Source organism: Protopterus annectens, chromosome 2.part1 (assembly GCF_019279795.1).
Source record: "Protopterus annectens isolate FY-2018-M chromosome 2.part1, PAN1.0, whole genome shotgun sequence".
Classification (NCBI taxonomy): Eukaryota; Metazoa; Chordata; order Ceratodontiformes; family Protopteridae; genus Protopterus; species Protopterus annectens.
In genome coordinates this window covers 1,804,161,080-1,804,181,616 of record NC_056729.1, presented here as the reverse complement: position 1 = coordinate 1,804,181,616, position 20,537 = coordinate 1,804,161,080, and the positions used below count along the sequence as shown (strand labels likewise).

Sequence of the window (20,537 nt, the reverse complement as noted above, 5' to 3'; positions counted from 1 at the left end):
TATCTACAAGGTGAGGAATCTAGGATAGCTGACTGCTAGTGGAAATGCATGCGTGTCCCCTCAGCTTTCTTCCTGAGGGTTTGTCTCTGGGCCATATGGTGGAGTTTCACTCTAAGGGTGTAGCAGCTACAATGGTCTCTACCCTACAACAGTGCCAGATGGACTGGACAAAAAAAAAATCTGTTATCCCAGTCTGCTACTGTGTTGACCATGGCCAAACTTACCATGCATATGGCTTTCAGAACATCCAAACATTCAGACAAAGTTACAGCATCAGACATTACTGCATGCTGCTGTATCACCAGGCCTGATGCATACTGACGAATTTCGCCATGTACTCAAAGGTAACTTTTTGTGAATGTCCTCTTTCTTGCCCTCAGATTTGGGCCAGAAGTCGATATGGAAAGCAATGGAATAGGAGGGAAAAAGTGGACTGCAATCACTGTTAAGTTTACCTTCCTCCTGCGTTACATTTCAAAGAGTCAAGAGAATCCATGTCAGATGTGGTTTCAGTGTGAACAACATAGTAACCAGAACTCTAGAAAGAGAGCTAATAACCAAAGCTTTACTATTTCTGTAGCAATATCAGCGACTCCCAGCAATGGTATTTTATTGTGGGTCAATTACAGCCCTCTGGACTTCCACAAATGCTCCCCCTTTGGAGGCAATCAGCAAGGACAGGAGGATGATGGCCATTGTATCCAGGGTTACAAGAATCCTTTTTGTCCACTTCAGTGCCCTCTTCTAGTTTAGAGGTGTACATCTTTTTTTTTTTTTTTTTTTTTTTTTTTAGGGGGGAGTGCATCCAGGAGATTCCACAGACCAGATAATCTTTTTAATGCCAAGACAGATCAAGGACATCACCCCCATTCTAGACTTGAATGACCTATATTCTTTTTTCCCAAAGCCACCTTCAGGATGGTCTTGGTGCCTTGGTGAAGAATTGGGCATGCTCTGTGGAAGTCCAGAATTCCTGTTTGCATATAAAATTGACAAGCACTCCAGGAAATATCTACATTTTAGAGTGTGAGTTGGTCACTACCAGTCCTGGATACTTTCACTTTGCCCCACCTCTGCTATGTGGGAGTTCATCAAATACATGTCTATGATAAGTGCCTCTGTCTACAGGGAGAAAAGGTCTTTCCTTACCTGGGTGACTGGATCCTCATGGCTCCTTGAGTCCAACTAGTTTTTGTAATGGAGTCAGAGTTTCTTCCAGTCCATGGAAGTGGACAGCAAATAGACAAAATTCTAGTTGCAGTCATCTATGTGTCTGACCTAGACCCTTGTCCTGGATACCCTATCCTGTGTAGTGATACTTCATCCAGGGAGACCTTAGGTGGTCCTTGCCAATGCTACTGATTTCTCTCATCTCTTCAGACAGCAGATCTGTGTCTAAAAGTGTTGGCTGGGTCTTGTGGTGCTTTCCATTTCAGCCATACCTTCCTCCAGGTACTATGTGAGTTCCTCACTGGATCCTTTTGTTTGGTGGTCACAGAATGACCCTTTGGTTTTGTAGTCACAGAATGTGGACCTTGTGCATATGACCCACATATTCCCTTTCTGTACTTACACCTGTCATAGTGGCTAGATATCAGTAACATTCTTTTGTGCAGTCTGTTCTATCTTCCTCCCTCATTCATTAGCCATCACAATGTGGATGCCTTAGCCCTGGGGGCTGGAGAGGTGCTGCAGCAAGCACAGTTCTAGCTGTCTGGACATCAGTAGAAATCTTGCTGCATGTCAGCAATACTGGATATCAACGTTCTTCCATCAGTTTGGGCCTTCCAGGATTCCATGTCAGTCAGTGTCCATACCATACAGGCACAAAATGTGGCAGCCATGAGGTGCCTAACTAGAGTGGAGCGTGATCCTTAACCCTTTTGCTGGGAAGCTATGAAAGTACAGGAATGAGCCGTGTCAACAAAATATTTTAATTGCATTCCACATCCAGAGAAGTGCAGATTGTGGGCAGAAAAAATGAACAGATATTTGCTCACGCCCCACATGTGGTCCCCAAATTCTCTGTGGCAAAGAAACCTGTTACATGTAGAGAAAACTCTGCTGCAATCTGTTCAGATCCCCAACTATTTCCAAGTTCAGGAACTTCTTTTCTATTGTTCTATTACCAGGAAGGGCCCCAAGGGATGCTTTAACCCACAGGCAGCCATCTGACTTTATGCATTTCCTCTGACAAATTTCATGCAAGCTGAAACTTCACAAAACAAAAATCATTCTCATAGCTTTTTAGTGTCATTCTCATTGGTTCCTACTGGTTCTGGAAGGTCTGGTCCCTGTTCTGCCTTATCTGATAGAGAATCCAATCTTCATATCAGTGAAGAATTTATCCTATCCACTGGACAAGTCTCACTCTGGCATTCACCTTCTGTGGCTCATTGCCTGGACTCTCTGCTTTGAGTAGTGACCAGTAATAGATAGGTTTGGTCTTCACGGATGAAGACAATGGACAACCCCCCAAATAAAACATCAGGATAGGTGGATATGCTCTTCTACTTGGTCAGAGATGAGAGGGTTAGACCTGTTTTCTTTTACACTTCCTACCATTCTTGATTATTTTGCAGGCATTTTTAAAACTGGTGCAAGTTCTGTGTTTTGAAAAAGCTAACTTGAGCTCCCTTTGAACCAATAATTAGTCTGACCTGTGACTCTCTGGTGACCTAGGGGGATAAAGCCCCGACTATGACCTAGCTGACCTTAGTTCAAGCAGCAACTTGGGTTTCTGAATAACAGGGAGGATGAGCATGTTTCTCCTGAAGGGGAGAGATGCTGGGCATCATCCAGTGGCCCCTGTTAGAGGCCAGAGCCAAAGGATATGATGCCAGGCTGAAGGGTAGAGAACAAGTTCAATGGGATTGCTCAACAGTGGAGGGCAGGACACAGACTTGACACAGCCCTCTTATTGACCAATCAAAGCACACAGTTTATCAGCATGTGAGGGTGGGTAATTAGACCATGAGAAAAATGTCCCCAGTTGGTCAGATGGCCTCTGCACCAGCCTTTCTCACTGCTTGCCCAGCAGATATCTTGTCCATTAGACCTACATGAGGTGGTGGGACAGCCTCCGAGCAGGACCCCTTCCAGATGGGTTACTCTCCTAGTGTAGGGAATACTAGTGATCTGCCAGGAAAGGGACATACAGAGATGACTCGGGTGGAGGAGGTGGCTTAATTGTCAGCCAGTATAGGACAGCCATAGTTTCTCCTTCCAAAGTTCCACGTGTTGAGGAAACTCCCATTTATGTACCTCTCACTTTGGCCAGGAGAATTTGAGTTGCATGCATTGTATGTAGATACTACATATTTGACTTTCCATAGGGATAGAGTCATGCTCAGAACTAATACTTCTATGCCCAAAGTAGTAGTTCAGTCTAACATGCAACAAGCATTCATTTGCTTGTTTTTTCCCCTGTATCCTAACTTTGGGGCGTACTTATTGCAGCATGTGGATGTGCAGAGGCAGTCAAGGTACTATTTCCTTTGAGGCATTCTGCAGAATGTTTTCTTTAGAAACTTTTTGTCCCAAAGCCGTGGAATCAGTTAGTCAAAGGCTTCCCCCACATTAATTCATTTGTTTTACATGACAAGCCATTAACAGAAAATCTCACATGACGAGCCATTAACAGAAAATCTCCCAAAGCATATTGTACAAGGCCATGGCTGCCTCCACAATCTTCAGTCTTTTTTTCACACTTGTTATTATAGATGACATTTGTATGACTGCTAACTTGGTCATCTTTGAATACCTTTGTAAAGGAAAACTGAATCTAGTGTCTGGGTCTAGATACTTCTTTGGGGCCACTATTATCAACAGTGTATTAGCATACAATACACTAGGATGAGTTATGGAACTTTGTCCTATGTTATGGAGTATGGATGGCCCACTCCTATCATGTGATAGTTATGCACTTAACCTAATGATATATCTGTAGGAATAGTTATGTACTTACCTTAATGATCTATCTGTATGAATGGTTCTGTCCTTTATAGTGACTGATCCCTCCTTGGCTGTGTTGGTCATGGAAGTATTTTTGCTTTAGTGTGGCTGCCTCTAATCTGGATACAGCTAGAGATGGTGCAGTGCATTGTAGAATAGGAAGAGGTCATTTATCATCCCGAGAAAGCTTGAAATGCCAAACTGTCCTAATGCTTGTGGCCTTCGTCCCACAGGCTATGGAGTATGGACTTCCGCATATGGTATGTAAATGATGTCATAGATTTTAAATGTATAAGAGAAGGATGAGGAATGCATGTGTTTTTGTGGTAAACAACACATTTGAACTTGTAGTTTTAGGGATTCCTTTAGTATGAGCAAAAAGCTTTGGTGAATGTAATACGTCATTTCTTATTAATAGGTGCACCACCATACCCTGATCTCCAACCTGTTGATGTCTTCCCTAAACTTCAGAGGGGATACCGGATGCAAAAGCCACAACTCTGCAAAAATTCTCTGTAAGTAAAATAAGTGGTCTTTTTTATCTGAGATGTTCTAAAGAATTAACTGAAATCTACTGTTTCAAATTCTGGGTGTCCGTTTTCAGCATGACATTTATAGGAGCAGTACAGCTGCAGTTCCTGATTACAGAAATTACTAGCTCAGCATGCTAGGAAGCACATGAGCAACACCATATGTTGTGATCTAGCATGCATTAACCTGACTTATCCCCTTTTTCTTTTTCTCACAAAGGAAAGTAGTGGAAAATCTGCTGTAAAGTTGTTTTTTTTTTGTCAAACTGAGTAAGTGAACTAGTTATTTTCCACTTTGATGGAATACAGGGACAAAGCCCCGAGTGCAGCCTACCTGACTTGGGTTCACATAGCGTGACTGAGAGGCAATGAAGGTTCATAGGTTGGTACTAGGCTATCGGCCCTTGGGGCCTATACAAGCCTAGCCATAACAATTCCCTGGATATTTCTTCCCAAGTGGAGGACAATCTCACAGTTGTTCCCTGCATATGTTCCCTGACTGCCAGGAATATGAGAAGTGGGTTCAGTCCAATGAGGGGATTCGAAGGGAGCTTGGCTAAACTACTGTGGAGACAGGGTGATATGGCAGCATGTCCCCATTGTGTGCCCACTCCCTTGATGTACCAGAGATCATGGGGAGGGGGAAAATTAGTATACCATAAAATGGGGGGGATGCAGAATCAGTTAGCAGCAAGTCTGTCCAGGCTGCCCTTCTCTTCCACCCCAGCCATGAATAGAAGATCATATGGGTGTGGAAGGAGGAGGTGCTAGCAGACCCAGCAATGGACAAGAGGCACTGGATTATGTAGTAAAGAATGAAGCATGGAGAGTTAAAGAAAGAAAATGAACTAGTCCTTGGATCCTTTTCCATCAATGTTTTGTTTTTGTGAAAACTGTCACCATTTTTATTGCCACAGTATTATTCCTTTTTAGAAGCATGTTTTTTTTCTCTCTCACTTTGTCCAATCCCAAAACTTGGAGATATTACAAAGAAAAATGAACCCTAAGATTCTCTGTTCCAAACATAAACCAGATATATACAGTTCATCTTGCACTCTGCAAACAATTTAGTTTTTTTTTTACTAAATGTAGAAGTCTCATTGTGATTGGGTGTAATGGTTAAGGTGTTTATCTCACATATACAAGATACAAGGTTTGATTCTTGCCTTTGAGAGGGAAATTGGCTAGGCTTAAAAAGGTTCACAAGGGCAGCGAGCCTCGTACTTAAGAATCAGACCAGCTGACATGTTATAAGCATATGTCTGACAATGTATGTAGTACAAATGTTTTCTTTGTGCTAATGAGCTTTATCCTACTGTGCGACTTCATTCTCCCATTGGAAAAAGTGCTCATAAGCAAGATACTTGACCAGTCAATGATCTTGTGTATCTGAAAAGAGGCACTTGGAATTTCGAGTGGACATACCTGTTTAAGAATGGAACAAAAGGCTCAGCATTCTTGCAAGCATGAATGTCTGCCTCCTTTGCTGGAAGGTCAGAAGACTGGGCTCTATTCCCACACCAGGCATTTAGTTTAATTTTCCAGCACTGGTACTGCAGAGTGCTTATAAAGAGAGATTGCATTCCTGTGTGTGCTATCCTTTGGATGAGAAATTTAAGCAGAGGCTAAGTCTGCCTGAATTCAGTAGGAGCTTTCTATTGATTATATACCATTCAGTTTTTCTACATAATTTTCACTTTAAAATAACATGCATCAAAGTAACTTTCAAAGGCAGAAGAATAAATTTGCATACATTTTCTTTAAAACATATTATAACATTTAGGTTCATAGGTTCATACTAGGCTATCTGCCCAAGGGCATTTATAAGCCTAGCCCAGAGTTTTTGTGGCTTTCGCCACCCCTTTAGTTTGAAGAAAACTATGCCCATTATTTTGCTGTGCCTCTGTCAAGCAGTGACACTGAGGTAATCCCTGGGGTATATCTGCGATCTCCCATCCATTGGTCAAGATTTCTCTTGAACACGGCCAGCGAGGTGCTCTGCCTCACATGTACCGGGATTTTGTTCCACAGCATAGGGAGTCTCTGGGTGATGAATCTGTCCCTCCAGCACGTCCTATTAATAACCGTGTCAAGGTTTGTCTCCCGCCCTTGTAGTTCTGAGGGATCTAGATTTTTTGAGGTGAAGCATGTTCATCAAATCTGGGTTTGACATGGCCTTGTATGGTCAGGCCACAGGTCACCTCTGAGCAAGCGGTAAGCGACTGAATAGAGCTGAAGTTCTTTCAGTCGGTCAGCATAAGGCATATTTTTGAGACCCTTTATCCTTTTGGTGAGGAACTTTTGGGGCCTTTCCAGCTGCTGCAGGTGTCGGGTCAGAAACATTCCGAATGGGGCATTGTACTCAATCATTGGTCTGATGAGTGATGAGTACAGGGAGACTATGACTTCCCTTGATCTAGATGTGAATCCCTTCATGATCAGGTGGGCAATGTAGAAGGTCTTCCTAACTACTTTAGCAACATGAGTGTCAAACGAAAGGTTACTGTCAACCTGGGTCCCCAGATCTCTGATAACTTCTTCTGTGCTCAGTGGATTGCCACCTATATGGTAGCTAGGGGTAACCTTGTTTTTCCCGAAGGGTATGACTATGCATTTCTTGGCATTTAACTTTAGGCCATGGCTCTGGCACCAGTTATCCGTTTCTGTGAGACCCTTCTGAAGGATATCTGTGTCAGATGTGTTTTCGACTATGGCGCCCAGTTTGCAGTCATCTGCAAACTTTGTCAGCCATAACTCTCCTGTGTTTGCTTGTACTTCAGAAAAGTAGATGCCGAACAAGAGTGGGCCCAGGACTGAGCCCTGTGGGACACCACTTGTGACAGGCTTTGAGTCTGACATGGCGCCAGCAACTCCGACCCTGTCAGCCAGTTTGCAACCCATCTTGTGATGTATGGGTTTACATTTAAGCTGATGAGTTTTTCAATCATACCCGAGTGGGGTATTGTGTCGCAAGCCTTTGCCAGGTCGAGGTAGGCTGTATGGACTGCCTTTCCCTCATCAATGGCCTTGGTGACTGTTTCGAAAAAGTCAACCAAGTTTAAAAGGCATGATCTGCCTTTGACAAAGCCAAACTGGGTTGGATCCAAAGTCTGCAAGTTCCCTATGTCTTTATTTATGAGTTCCATTATGATCCTCTCCATGGCTTTGCAGATCAGGCTTGTCAAGCTGATGGGACGGTAATTTCCAGGGTCGTTGGAGGCACCGCCTTTGTGAAGTGGGACCACATTTGCTGTGCGCCACTCCCTTGGGTACGTATCCTGAGGTGAGGCTAAGATTAAACAGCTGTCCTAACTGCGGGTTTAATTCTTCGTTGAGTTCGTGGAGCACACAGCCGGGGACATCATCCGGTCCCATGGATGCTGTGTTTTTCGCCTTAGAGAGAGCAGTTCTCACCTGGGCGTTAGAGATGTTTGGGGGGGCTACAATCCTCTGGTATAGATCTCTCTCCTTTTGGGGGGGAGAAGTTTGCACTGAACCTGTCAGCCAGTATATTGGCAATGTCTGTAGGTTCAGTAATTTTCACATTTTGAACTAATTCTGAGCATATCTGGGAGTTTCCTCCCAGGTTTCTAACATAGCTAAAGAAGGCCTTATGATTGTCTTTTGAGTCCTTAGCGATTTTTCTCTCAAAATTTGCCTTGGATGATTTTATGAGAGCTCTTAGTTTTTTACTTATAATGATTTAAGATTTAATTCCCCAATCGTTTATACCCCCCCATAATTTTACAATTCCACAATCTACTATACAGCAGGTTTTCACTTCTATTAATCAAAATTATCCTTAAGGTGCTTAACTAATATATAGTATCCATTGTGTCTTTCTGTTCTTTCTCTCCATCATAAACTCCATAATGCATCATATTCAAATCTGTATTTCAACAATGTTCAAAGTAATATTTATTTAAACCTTTTCCACAACTATATATCTCTCATTCCAGGAATGCATGTTAACTAGATTCCACCATACTACATATTTTACGTATCTTTCACTCATCTGTATGTATTTTACTTGGACCTAGACCAATATTTTTGCAATATTAACCACTATTGAAAAACAGCCAATTCAATAAATGTTCTAATTCTAACCTATCCTTTATTGCCCTTTTAATAGTGGTATTTTTGTACCCGGTGATTCACTTGGGGAAATTATTTAGCAAATTTACTTGTACTACGTTTTCCTACTCTTATTTGCATCCTCCTCCCCAATTCTCAAACTTATTTTTTTTCATCATGCTGTTTAAACTACATGTTTTTTCATATATCTGTTGTCTCTGTTTGCAAACCAGCATTTCTCCCACATAATCTTTACTACATTTTCATCCTCCTTTGCCATTCTGCACAAATATCCACTATTAATGGATTTAAGCTATATGCACAGTATTCTTCAAAACTGTCCCTCCATCTTGTTTAAAATAGACACCCTCTTAACGTGGTTCAACAGTGAGCCCTGAATAGCCCTTCAAAACAATTTCCAATAATTCCTTTTCTAGGCAGCTTGGAAAATGCGTAAATCCTTCTGTGTATCAGTTTCCCCAACATGCATGCATCTATCAAATGCAATTTTTTTTTTTGCAAATGTTATTTGTAATGCTGTCAACATACTTGCCACTCTCCTTATTGTATGAATTATAGGTTCATAGGTTAGTACTAGGCTAACTGCCCTTGCGAGACATTTTAAGCCTAGCCAATTATCCCTTGTGAGATTCAAACCCTGCACTTTGTGTTTGTAAAGTAAACACCTTAACCATTAGGCCACCATCCCAAAGGTTACCACAAAGTGTAAACTTACATATACGCTTAGCGTAATCTTGTTGCGTGACTAGAAAACACAAAAATGAGAATTTTAATGAATACATATTGTGTAACTTTATTGAATCCCAGTACATACCTTATTTTTCTTTTTCTTTTGTAAATTCTTTCCATTTTCTTTTCCCGGTCTTTTCGAACCTCCTCTGATTCTTCTAATTATCATGCAGTATCTTGTATAGCCCACTAATTATCAATTTTTAACTGCAGCTAAAATCTACTAGAGTGGTCTTTCACTTTGCACTCATTGCATGTACTTAGCAGTCTGTCTCAACTTCTGCTTAATCTCACCACTCTGCTACTTTCCCTTCCCATTACTGCATACTTTTGGTCATCACATACTTCCATAAAATGTTCTACTTTTACCCATCTTGCCACAGTTTGCTCATATTTACTTCTGTATCTCCTAACTTATTGATGCTACAATAAACAAATCCATTTCATTTTCCCCTCTTACCACTTTAGTTCCCTCGCATATCCAATTACATCCCAGTCCCTCTTGGTCTCAAGCTCTGCTCATAAGGCACCCATGCTTCACTGCCTCCATTAATACAACCACCCACCAATCCATCCAGTATCCATTACTTTATTCCATGTTACTAATATACCAAATGCAACAAGTTCGCCACCTTCCCCCACAACCAGTACACTAAAATAATTCTAGCATACTATCATGTTCTTTGCATCGAATGTAATTTTCCTTCCTCTAACTTTATTTTCTTATCAAAAACAATGACATCACTTCTTCCCTTGCACAAAAATATTTCTTCCTCTCTATCATTACTTTTTTCCCAGTTTAATACAGGTATGTCTCCTTTTCTAAGACTTCCTTTCTCTTTTTGTAGGTTAAACTTCCTCATAATCCAGCATGCTACTTAATGATTTTTTCTTTCTTCAAAAACTCCATTTCCATCTTCATGTACTCCTTTTTTATTTCTCTTTATAGAGTATCCACCAAAGTTAGCAATATTCATAGTCTTTTGGCTTTTCCCGGTTAGAGGTTGCCACAGTGGAACTCTGGTCTGTTCATGATTGCCAGTGGATTTTAGGGTGCCGAGTTGCCAAACTGATGCCCAACCTTCAACAAAGGCACACCCATTCATACTTGCACCTAACTGCATGTCTTTGACATCACTCGACTGTGGGGAGGACATGCAGACTCCACACACCGCTCCAGCTGAGAATCGCACGGGAGAACCTCTTGCTTCACCATACTGTGTGCATCTCTGACAAAAATGTATCAAATGATCATCAGCTCCACAAAAGAAAAAGTATGAAGTTCTCCCCAATATTTTACTATCCCTTTCTTTCCATTTAACAAAATAGTACTCGACAAATGCCACATTCTACCATCAACTACATCAAAATTACCCCAAGCCTTCAACTCCCCATTCCATAAATGTATTTTTTTTTCAACAGCAATCTGGTATTTCATTTCAAGATACTCTTAGCTCTTGAGTCACATCTGTAGTCCCATATTTTTTCTTGACAAAAGCTGTATTCCCCTTGTTTATATATACCCCTTCTATGGCTCAAAGGAGGATTTTTGTAAAATTCAAACCTTTTTGCCTTTGAAAAACCATAAAGTGTTATTTCACAGACTAAATGTGTCTAGAGCCTTTACATCCCTGATATGGAGCCACTGCAGAATCCCAAACAATATACCATTAACAGAATCTGTTTCTGGTACAAATCCCTCATTACAGTTTGTCTCCTTTGGCTGTTTACGCTCAGCTGAATTATATTTCCCCTGTTGTCAGCAGCAACAGCCGCTGCATGTGATGTTTTACTTGTTTTTCTCTCTAATGTACGTCCCTTCACTGTTAACAGCAACTATGGATCATCTCTCCTACGTGTGGATCTGAATACTTCGAAGTCTCACAAACAAAAAAGACCACAAACTAGCGAAAAAAACCAACCTGTTAGCGCTAGCAACACTGGCTATGCTCGTAGAGTATAAATAGCTTCTTTAGTCCAAAAAAGGTACAAGTTGTCAAAAGTAGAAAAAGCAGCTTTAATATTCCAATACTAGAACCTTGAAGTGTGATAATCCACATACACTTTTCGTCACTACAACCGTGACTTCTTCAGAAGGCGTTTCAATTAGAACAAACAAACAAGCCTTTTAAAACTAGCGTACCTAGCGTAATAAATCAATTAGTAGTTCCGTTTAAATTTAAAAAGAAACGTCAGATATCCTGCTCCACAACACTTCATATAGTTATACACTACTAAAACTAGTCATATTGTGATAGACTAGATGGTACATAATTATATAAAACGTTTTAAAACCTAAAATTATACATTAAACATTAACTCGTGCTCTCCATCCTGTGTGTTTACACAGTTTGTGTATAGTTTATATAGTATGTCTAGCTTAAACAAATGACTGCAGGAATATCCATTTATATAGAAATGTTAGAATTCCAACTTCGAAGTCTCCACCAGCACTCTTATCCGTTTCCTGTCTAGCAACAGTCTCTGTAACAGGAAAGCATTACTCCACTGCTTCTGGAAAAAACAAAGTTGTTCATCATTTGTCTCCATTTTTATCAATCATTTCCTGTAAGACTGTATTCTTTAGACCACCTTGCTGAAAAGTAATGGCTTCAGATTGAGGAAACTCCACCACTGCGGAATTTGATCCATCCAAACGCAAGCCAATATTTTCATAATCACCATTTTCAGCCTTCATAACTGCTTTTTGTTCCAATTTTTAAATTTGTACTGATCTGCTTCCTGCAGCCAGCTCTGCAAGTGAAGAAAAGACTTCTGCTTTTTTAAACCTGATGGGCTTTTTTCAGTTTAACAGTATTGTACATGCACTTTTCTGAAGTACGAGAAAAGAATGAAGGAATTCTCTCTAGCATCCGCCGATACAGTGCCACCTCTACCCCATCCCTGCTATGCTTCTCCTTTCATAAACTACTAATCTTTAGCCTCTGAAACTAACCAATGCACTTTAGTGTTTGTAATAAAACCTTTTAAGTTGGATGCAACCTTGCCATATACGATGACAAACACAATTTTTGATTCAAATGTGTTTTGGAATTTTATTTAAAGGATTCCTCATGCTGAAGAACTGGGGTGGTTGGAATATGTTTGGCAGGTGAAATTAAATGTTTGCCATCCACCTGGGTTAAATGATGGGGAGGATTTTGTTGCTTTCCTAAAAAGGAAGGAATTGAAGCATTGATTTTACTAATTAGTATCACGTGATTTTAATTGATTGTGTTTGAATAATGTGATAAAACATTAACTATATTCTGAAGACTTGACGAAAGCACTCGGTGTTTAATATGTTGTGGTCAATAAAGTCTTTGATTATAGTCGTTTTTTTTTTTAATCTTTTCCATTTTTTGAGTGCTTTTACATTTTTTAAAGTACAGGCTGCTAGACTCCAGTCAGTTGGAGATCATATTAGAAAGACAAGTTAAATAGACCCACAGGTGGAACATCTCACTCTGACAATTAGCCTATGTTAAGCTGTAGTTATAATGACATAATATAAATAAGATGCTGTACTGGAGTTTTGTGGGTGTGGTTATAGAAAAACTGAGCAAAAGGTGAAAAATCCAAAAATGCTTCAGAAAATTAGTAATTTACGTCAAGTAGAAATGGTGAATTTCTTTTACAGCATTCAAGGGGTGTATCGGTACTTCATTGGTGCCTTAATCATTAAAAACCCATTGTCACCCCAAGAAAAGCAGGACTGACACAGGTAGCTTATCCAAAGTTTATAACTTTAGAGCTGGCTATAATAGGAGAATGCAGTAGAAGAAACTCTGTTGTGTAAAAGGGAGGGTCCTGAGTGCAGTAAGAGGAGCATGGAATAAGCTTTTTGGATATATTATGCATACCATATTCATCGCACAGCTTAGCTGCAGCAGTACGTTCAGCAGCAAACTTTAGCAGCTTTTTGGAAGTTTGAGACCCAGCATGTGATGGTCAGTGTTATTGTTTCATGATTCTAGCCACTCAGGTCTATGTATTCCTTTGCCTTGGATCAGTCCTAATCATGGATGCCTGAACTTTGACTTCAGTTCACCAATAGACAGACAACTTGCTAATAAATGCATGCTAAACCCACTGTGTCTGAGATTTCACAAGAATGATCTGATTTTGTCTCCGGGTTCCAACTGAGGCATACAAAATCCTGCAACCAGTCATCATACAGAGTTCATTGAAAGTCCTAATCTGCAACTCTGTGGTATCGGGGGGGGGTACATCAAGGAAAAAAATGGAATATACAAGACTTGCACCCTATAGTGTGAGTGCAAAAGGAGCTGAAGAATATAACTTCAGCAAAGTCCCAGCAGCTGCTTTTTTAGCATGATGTTACTTACGTCCAGAGCATAAGATCAGTACTTCAGGATTTGTTCCAGATAGTACAAATCTAAGATTATATTACCAGTGGTACCTTCATTATGATTACTATTTATTTAACTGAGACTTGGTCTCTGTCGGGCCACTTTTCTCCCTATGAATGTTTTACTATGGGGGCATTAAGGGGTGTGATGTTTAGTCAGGGCCCACCTATGGTTTTGTGGGTGTTTTTTTTTACCGAGAAGGTGTTGTTTCCTATCCACAGTTAAAGCTTTCAGGCTTTCCATGCTCTTGCTGTATTTTTTCTTGATATTGTACAGAGTCACTGATTAGGACTTTAACTTTGTATGATGAGTGTTTGCATGAGTTTGTGCTTCAGTTGTAACATAGGGTGCCACCTGATTTAATCTCATATTTTTATCCTGTCCTCTCCATTATAACATCTGTAATTTTCTGGTAAATCACTGAAAAATTTAACAATGTTGGTCAAAGTTTCTTACTGCTTATTCTTCAGAAAGTGCATACAGGTGCAACATGGACTTCCAAGATGGCTACACCTGATAAACAGCTTCATTTCATCTCTCCTAGTGTAAAAACAAGGCCCAGTGAAATTGTCAGCTTGGCTAAAATTCAATTTCTTGCTATCAAGTACATTGTCTGGATGATAGCAAATAAATTGAGAGAACCTGAAAGGAAATCAACCAGAAAAGAGTAAAAAGAAAACACTGGCTGGAAAGAATCATGCAGCTGTTCATCAAAACACAGTTCAAGCTTCAACTTTGGTGCAAGAGATGGCTTTGAGTAATTTAAAGAAAAAATAAATCATATCTACTTTGAGCTCATAAACATGAGGAATTGAAGTAATATATCAACTCAGATAACAGAAAGCTGAAAAAAAGATTTAACTAGCTACTCAGATGAACTGATAAAATCCAAAACTCAGAGGGTAAAATGAAGAAAAGGCTGGTTGAGTATGAAGGTTCTCAAGAAGAGCTGTTCAAATATGGTTGGAGGTACAGCATACAGAGAAAACCTGAGATTTTCTGGTTTGCCAAAGAAACAAAGTGACTATTAATTTTATGAAAGCACAAATAAGCAATTAGGCTGGTGTTCCACAGCAGGATTTGTTAAATGAAAGGGCACATCAGAATGTATGCTCCAAACCTTGTCATGAGAATGCAGCTAAGATCTGTATTAAAGACTTAAACATTCCAGCAGAAGGAAGTTGATCCTGACAAACTGTGGCAGAAGGAAATAGCATACAAAAATTGGAGACAGCAATGTGTTTATGGAAAATGAATCACTGTTCATCAGGTAGAGGAGAAGCAAATGTATCCCTGCAGTCATCGAATGTCAAGAGTCTGGTATAAGATTCAAGCTGTCCACAGAATATTTTTTTTTCTGGAGGATCAAAGATATTTTTGGATGCAGAACAGGCCAAGGAGGAAATAGTTTATCCAACAAAAAGTTGGCTAACAAACAAAGTAAAGACTCAATCATTAATGAAATATGGTTTTGCAAAAAAAAAGTGCAGAGAAACGCTGGACTTCTGTTGACTTTGTTATACTTGTGGTTTAGACTGTAAGGCATATACCAAATTTTGTCAATGTTTAGAACAGTAAAGGAAAATAACTAAAAACAAATTGTTCTCATTAGTATTTGCATAAAACATTTCATCATATAAATTGCATGTTATGGTAAGGCGCTTTTCTGTAGTGTGTAGTCAGGGGTATTTTAAATGTGGGGAATCTTTTAAGTGACCGTATGTGTTAAACTTATTAAAGTAAACCAGTAATTTGTAGTAGTAAGAAATATAGGCTTTACAGTGTAATGAGAAGAAAGGCTAGACAGAAGCATGTTTAAGTTAAGACTGCTGTAAACTAACCATTTCTGAGAACTCCAGAGAACAAAACTTTTAGCACGACAACATAGGCAGGTGAAAGTAGAAAGGGTTGTCACCAAATGTGGGGAACCTAAAGAAAAACATAACTAGAGATCCTACAGAGGTAGTGGAGATATTTAAGAATTTTATAAAAAATTGTATAAAGCAGAGAAATGTGTAAACCATAAAAGAGAACAGATGGAAATATTTATGGAAGACTTGTGCTAAGGTTACAGGAAGGTGAGGCTCAACAACTAATAGCTGAGATAAGAGAAGAGGAAATCATTGTGGTGTATAATCAGTCTGCAGAGAAGCCTCCAGTACAAATGGTATTCTTGTGGAAGTTTGGAAGTTAGGATGGAAGAAAGGGACTGAGATCTGAAAGATTGTAATATTATTTTAAAGGGAGGAGAAGCACCAACATCTTGGAAGAAAGCTGTGATGTCTGTATTGTGCGAAGAATGTAAAGAGCCATTAGACCTGGCTACATATAGATCCATTTCAATTTTAAACCATGATTATAAAATATTTGTCTGTACAAGCTGAAAGAAGATCAGAGGTGTTGCCCAAAATTTGTAGATATAGATTTTTTTTTTTCATTGGAGGTGAGACAAGCACTTGGCAACATTAATCAAATGATGATCCAGAAAGAAATAGAATACAAGAAAATATTGCTGTTGGAAGGTCTTAATACAGAGGCAGCTTTCAGCAGACTAAACAGTGATTTTATGAGTTGGGAAATGGAACTATTTATATTCTCTGATACAGTAATAATAGAAGAATATATGAAGGATCGGAAGCAATAATTAATGAGGTTCTTCCTCTCCGATAAGTTGTTTGAACAGAGAAACCAGGCAGGGGCATCCCCTTTATTTGCTTGATAATTAGAGCAGCTGACAAAGAAAATAAGGAACTTGGAAATCGAAGGATATAATTGGTACGATAGTCGAGAATACTAGTTTTAGTTGTGTGGTTTCATACTTGATAAATCCAGAAAATGATATCCGTTTCGATACTTCAAGGGTGCATGATGCTTACTCAACCTGATGGATTTTTTTGAAAAGGTCACCAAAGTAATGGATGAAGGCAAAACATTACACACCACATACCTTGACTTGGCCAAAGCTTTTGGCACAATTCCTCACTAAGGCATAATAGAAAAGCTAAATAATCTGAGAATAAACCCTTGTCACCTGCTGGACTGCCAACTAGTTCACATGTAGGATGCAAATAATCAAAACGGGGAAAGTTACCTCCAAAAAGAGACCAGTCACCAGTTGAATCCCCCCAGGATTCTGTGCCAAGTTCTCTCCTGTTTAACATTTACTTCTCTGAAATAAAAGCTAGTAACAATAAGCTCTGGCTGACTAGGTTTGCAGGTGACTGCAAACTAGGAGCAGTCTATGAATCTTCAAATGACTTGGCCATCCTGCAAGGAAGGTTTCTCAATTAATTGGTGTCAAAATTGTGATCTGAAAGTAAATGCCAAAAAAATGCATTGTGCGCTTTGGGAAGTAATCTACCCCTAGGAGCTACCACGTTGACAATATACCCCTAAGAGTTGACCTAGCTGTTTGGTATTCAGGAACATATGTGGACAGTGACTTAACTTTTGATCAACGTGTCCATTGTTATAAGAAAGTACTTCTGTATTGCCCAGCATATAGACAAAGGGATTATGTCTAGATCTAGGGATGTCATTGCCCCCCCCCCCTTATTTAGCCTTCATTACGCTAATCCATGAATATAATGCTACCTTTGGTGTGTATCTGTCGAGACGCATGCAACAGCTGGAATGCCCATAGAGATACCTTATTAAAAGAATATAAAGGCTAAACATATCCAACATGGACTGGCTCAAAGCCCTGTCACTATATTCACTATCCTACAGACTGGTAAGAGGTGTGACTTGTGTGTGGCATACAAGGAATCCTCTATGCCATTACTGATTGATTTACTGCACATCAGTAAGTGAAATTACATCAGAAATACTCTGTCTAGGGATCGAAACCTCTTCCACAACATGAATAGAAAGGTTTGGAGGGACAGGTATATTTTACAGATGATACCTTTGCTATGGAACAGACTTCCCATCCACATAAAACAAAATTCATCCTTGTCCATTTTCAAGTGCAACTTAGATCTCTGGATGGGAGAGAGAGAATGTACCCTAAGACTGCCCCTATACTAATAATGGACATAATCAGCTCGTAAATTTATCCCATGCATGGGTCCCCCCTTATTATATATGGTATGATCCCAGATATTGTCATTAGGGGTAATATACAATTATCAACCAGGGCATGGGGAGGGCAAATCTCTAACCAAATAGGATAGGTTATGTTGAGCAGAAAAAGGGAAATAAGCTGCACTTGTGGGCCATTTTAAGTCCTGCCAGCCTAATACTTACCTGTGAATCTATGGTGTTGTCTAACATTATGGGTCATTTCAGGTCTCTCTGGGATATAACATTTAATGAAGATAAAGCAAAGGCAATAGCTGTGAATTATGTATCCACATACACATTGTTACAACAATACCCATACTTATGAGAATACCATAGGATGAAGTCTTTAGGAATTTTGATTAAAAAGGCTTTTGTTATAGCAGTCAAGCATACATGGGAAGAGACTAAAAGATATTGGGGAAATGAGAAAAATGGACGCTCTTGTTTATGGCTACTGATAAGATACAAGCAGTGAAAAGATTTGGTCCCTTTAGTTTTCTATACAGCTCCGGCATATTTTTATCAAAAAAGTTGTGGATAGTAGAGAGAGAGGTCATCCAGCGGTAGAGGTCGCCCTAATACAGCTACAGACTTCCACAACACTCCACTCATTTTACAAGATGGGAGCGAGAGTTCACAGCATTCCAATGGAGCAGAAGGAAGGGACAATTTGTTACCTTCTACATTTCAGGAATGGTACCAGGACATTCCCACTTTTCAACAACCAGGACAGGCGAACACCAGGGCTGACGACAGGCTATGCTTCCGGGAATCTATGGCTGCATTAGAGACATCATTGTACAGGTACCGCAGTTTAAAACTGGATAACATGTACCTCAATGAATGTCTTAATAAAAACATTGTGCCCAAGGGCCTACGGGTCTGTAAATACCCCAGCAATGTCCTCGCTGGTAGTGACTTTCACTCTGATTTGATTTCTGCTTTTGATAAATGTGGATTAGACATTATGCGAGCTATCATTAAGAGAAATGAATCTGAGATTATTTTAGATCAGGATATAAACAAGTATAACAATGTTGTTATTTCAGACTTGTTATTTCAAGTTGAATTGGAAAATCAAAAGTATCATCAAATCAGGAAGAATGTTGATAATAAATGTGCTGTAATACTACAGAGAAAACACAAGAAGTTACAAAGGGATATGAGGGAATATGAGGAAGGATGTCCTTACCCTATACCTTATTCCAGTATTGACAGAAGAAATAACAACACACGGCCAGTACAACATGTAGGGGATACATCTTAAGGGGAGGAACAATGGGCACACACATCCCGGGCAGGTTCAGTTTTGGGAATAAGTAACACCGAACTTGGCTCAGATGATAGTAATTATGCAGACCCCATTTGTCAACAGGGGGGATATACTATTTACAACTACAGTTCTTTAAATATCAATGATACCTATTTTTCACTCTTTACAAAAGGTTTCAAATACGTACCTAATAGGAGCAGTTGTTTGACCCAGGTTATCATTGACACCAAGCTCTTTGTCAGGAAACTGAATTTGGAGCATCTTCTAGGTCCAGGGGAGGTCTATTCGAGTGCTGAACTACATAGAAGCAGTCTATATAACCCCCCTTTGCATCCACAACTAAAAAATTTAGAACATAGGATAGAACAACAAATCAGGAGTCAAGAACAACAAATCAGGAGTCATTGCAAAAGGGGTAGGTATACTTCTAACTTGACCACCTCTGAACAACAATTGTTATATGCTTTGCAACAAAACATTAACATCAGAGTTATGGAACCTGACAAAGGGGGAGGAACAGTGATCATGGACCAGCTTATATATGAAGGCAAAATGAACACAATTTTAAAAAATGAGGCCAGGTACAGTCCGGTTTCCTTAAATGAAATCCATATAGCATACCAGAGAATTGACCTGGTTATTAAAGATTTATTGGATCAGGAAGCCATCGATTATGGGACCTATGTATTTTTGGATAACCCTCAACCTAGGGTGCCCTCTATATTCGGCGTACCCAAAGTACATAAGAATACACTGGATCCACCCATGAGGCCAATAGTATCAGCACAAGGATCCAAAATCTCCCCGCTTTCCAAATATTTGGATCACAAACTGAAAAAGTTATGGCCCAAAGCTACTCACATGTTGAAAGATTCATGGGAATTCCTAAGGCAGATCACCCCTGAACTTTGGAGACCAACCCTTAAATTCTTGACCATTGACATAGTGGATCTTTTTTCTGTTATTCCACATGTCACAGGATTATCATGGTTAGAGGAAGCTCTTGCATCCAATCCACTATCCAACAGTAATGACAGTTTTGTCATTTTGCAGCTCATGGAGTTGGTTTTGTATAATAACTTTATTTACTTTTCAGGGGAATTTTACAAACAGACCTCCGGAGTGGCCATGGGAGCCAATTGTGCCCCGACATATGCGGACATAATCCTGTCCATTTGGGAAAATAAGTATGTGTTCAACAGCCCCTTTAGTAAACATTGGGTCGCATACTACAGGTTCCTAGATGATATTTGTATTTTCTGGACAGGAACTGACAGCCTCCTTACAGATTTTATGGAGTATCTGGCTGGCACCACCAATTTTCTTACATTTACATATCAAGTCAGCATGGGGAGGGTGGAATATTTGGATGTCATGCTTAGCATCAATAGTGACCAGCAATTTGAATCTTCAGTATACAGAAAGCCGACGTTCTCCAACAGCTATATACATTATGATAGTTCACATCCAGTATATCAAAAGAGGGGGATCGTCAAGGGTCAGTTTGTCAGAATCTCC

The 20,537-nt window shown here is 39.8% G+C and overlaps 1 protein-coding gene across 1 annotated transcript in view; it reads left to right on the top strand.

Moving 5' to 3' along the window:
* Positions 1-20,537, top strand: part of LOC122795041 (tyrosine-protein kinase STYK1-like) — a 689,604-nt gene that overhangs the window by 586,192 nt on the left and 82,875 nt on the right. The window contains exon 8 of the mRNA XM_044063619.1: positions 4,373-4,469. Within this exon, the coding sequence (XP_043919554.1) occupies positions 4,373-4,469 (97 nt within the window). The remainder of the gene's footprint in view (positions 1-4,372; positions 4,470-20,537) is intronic.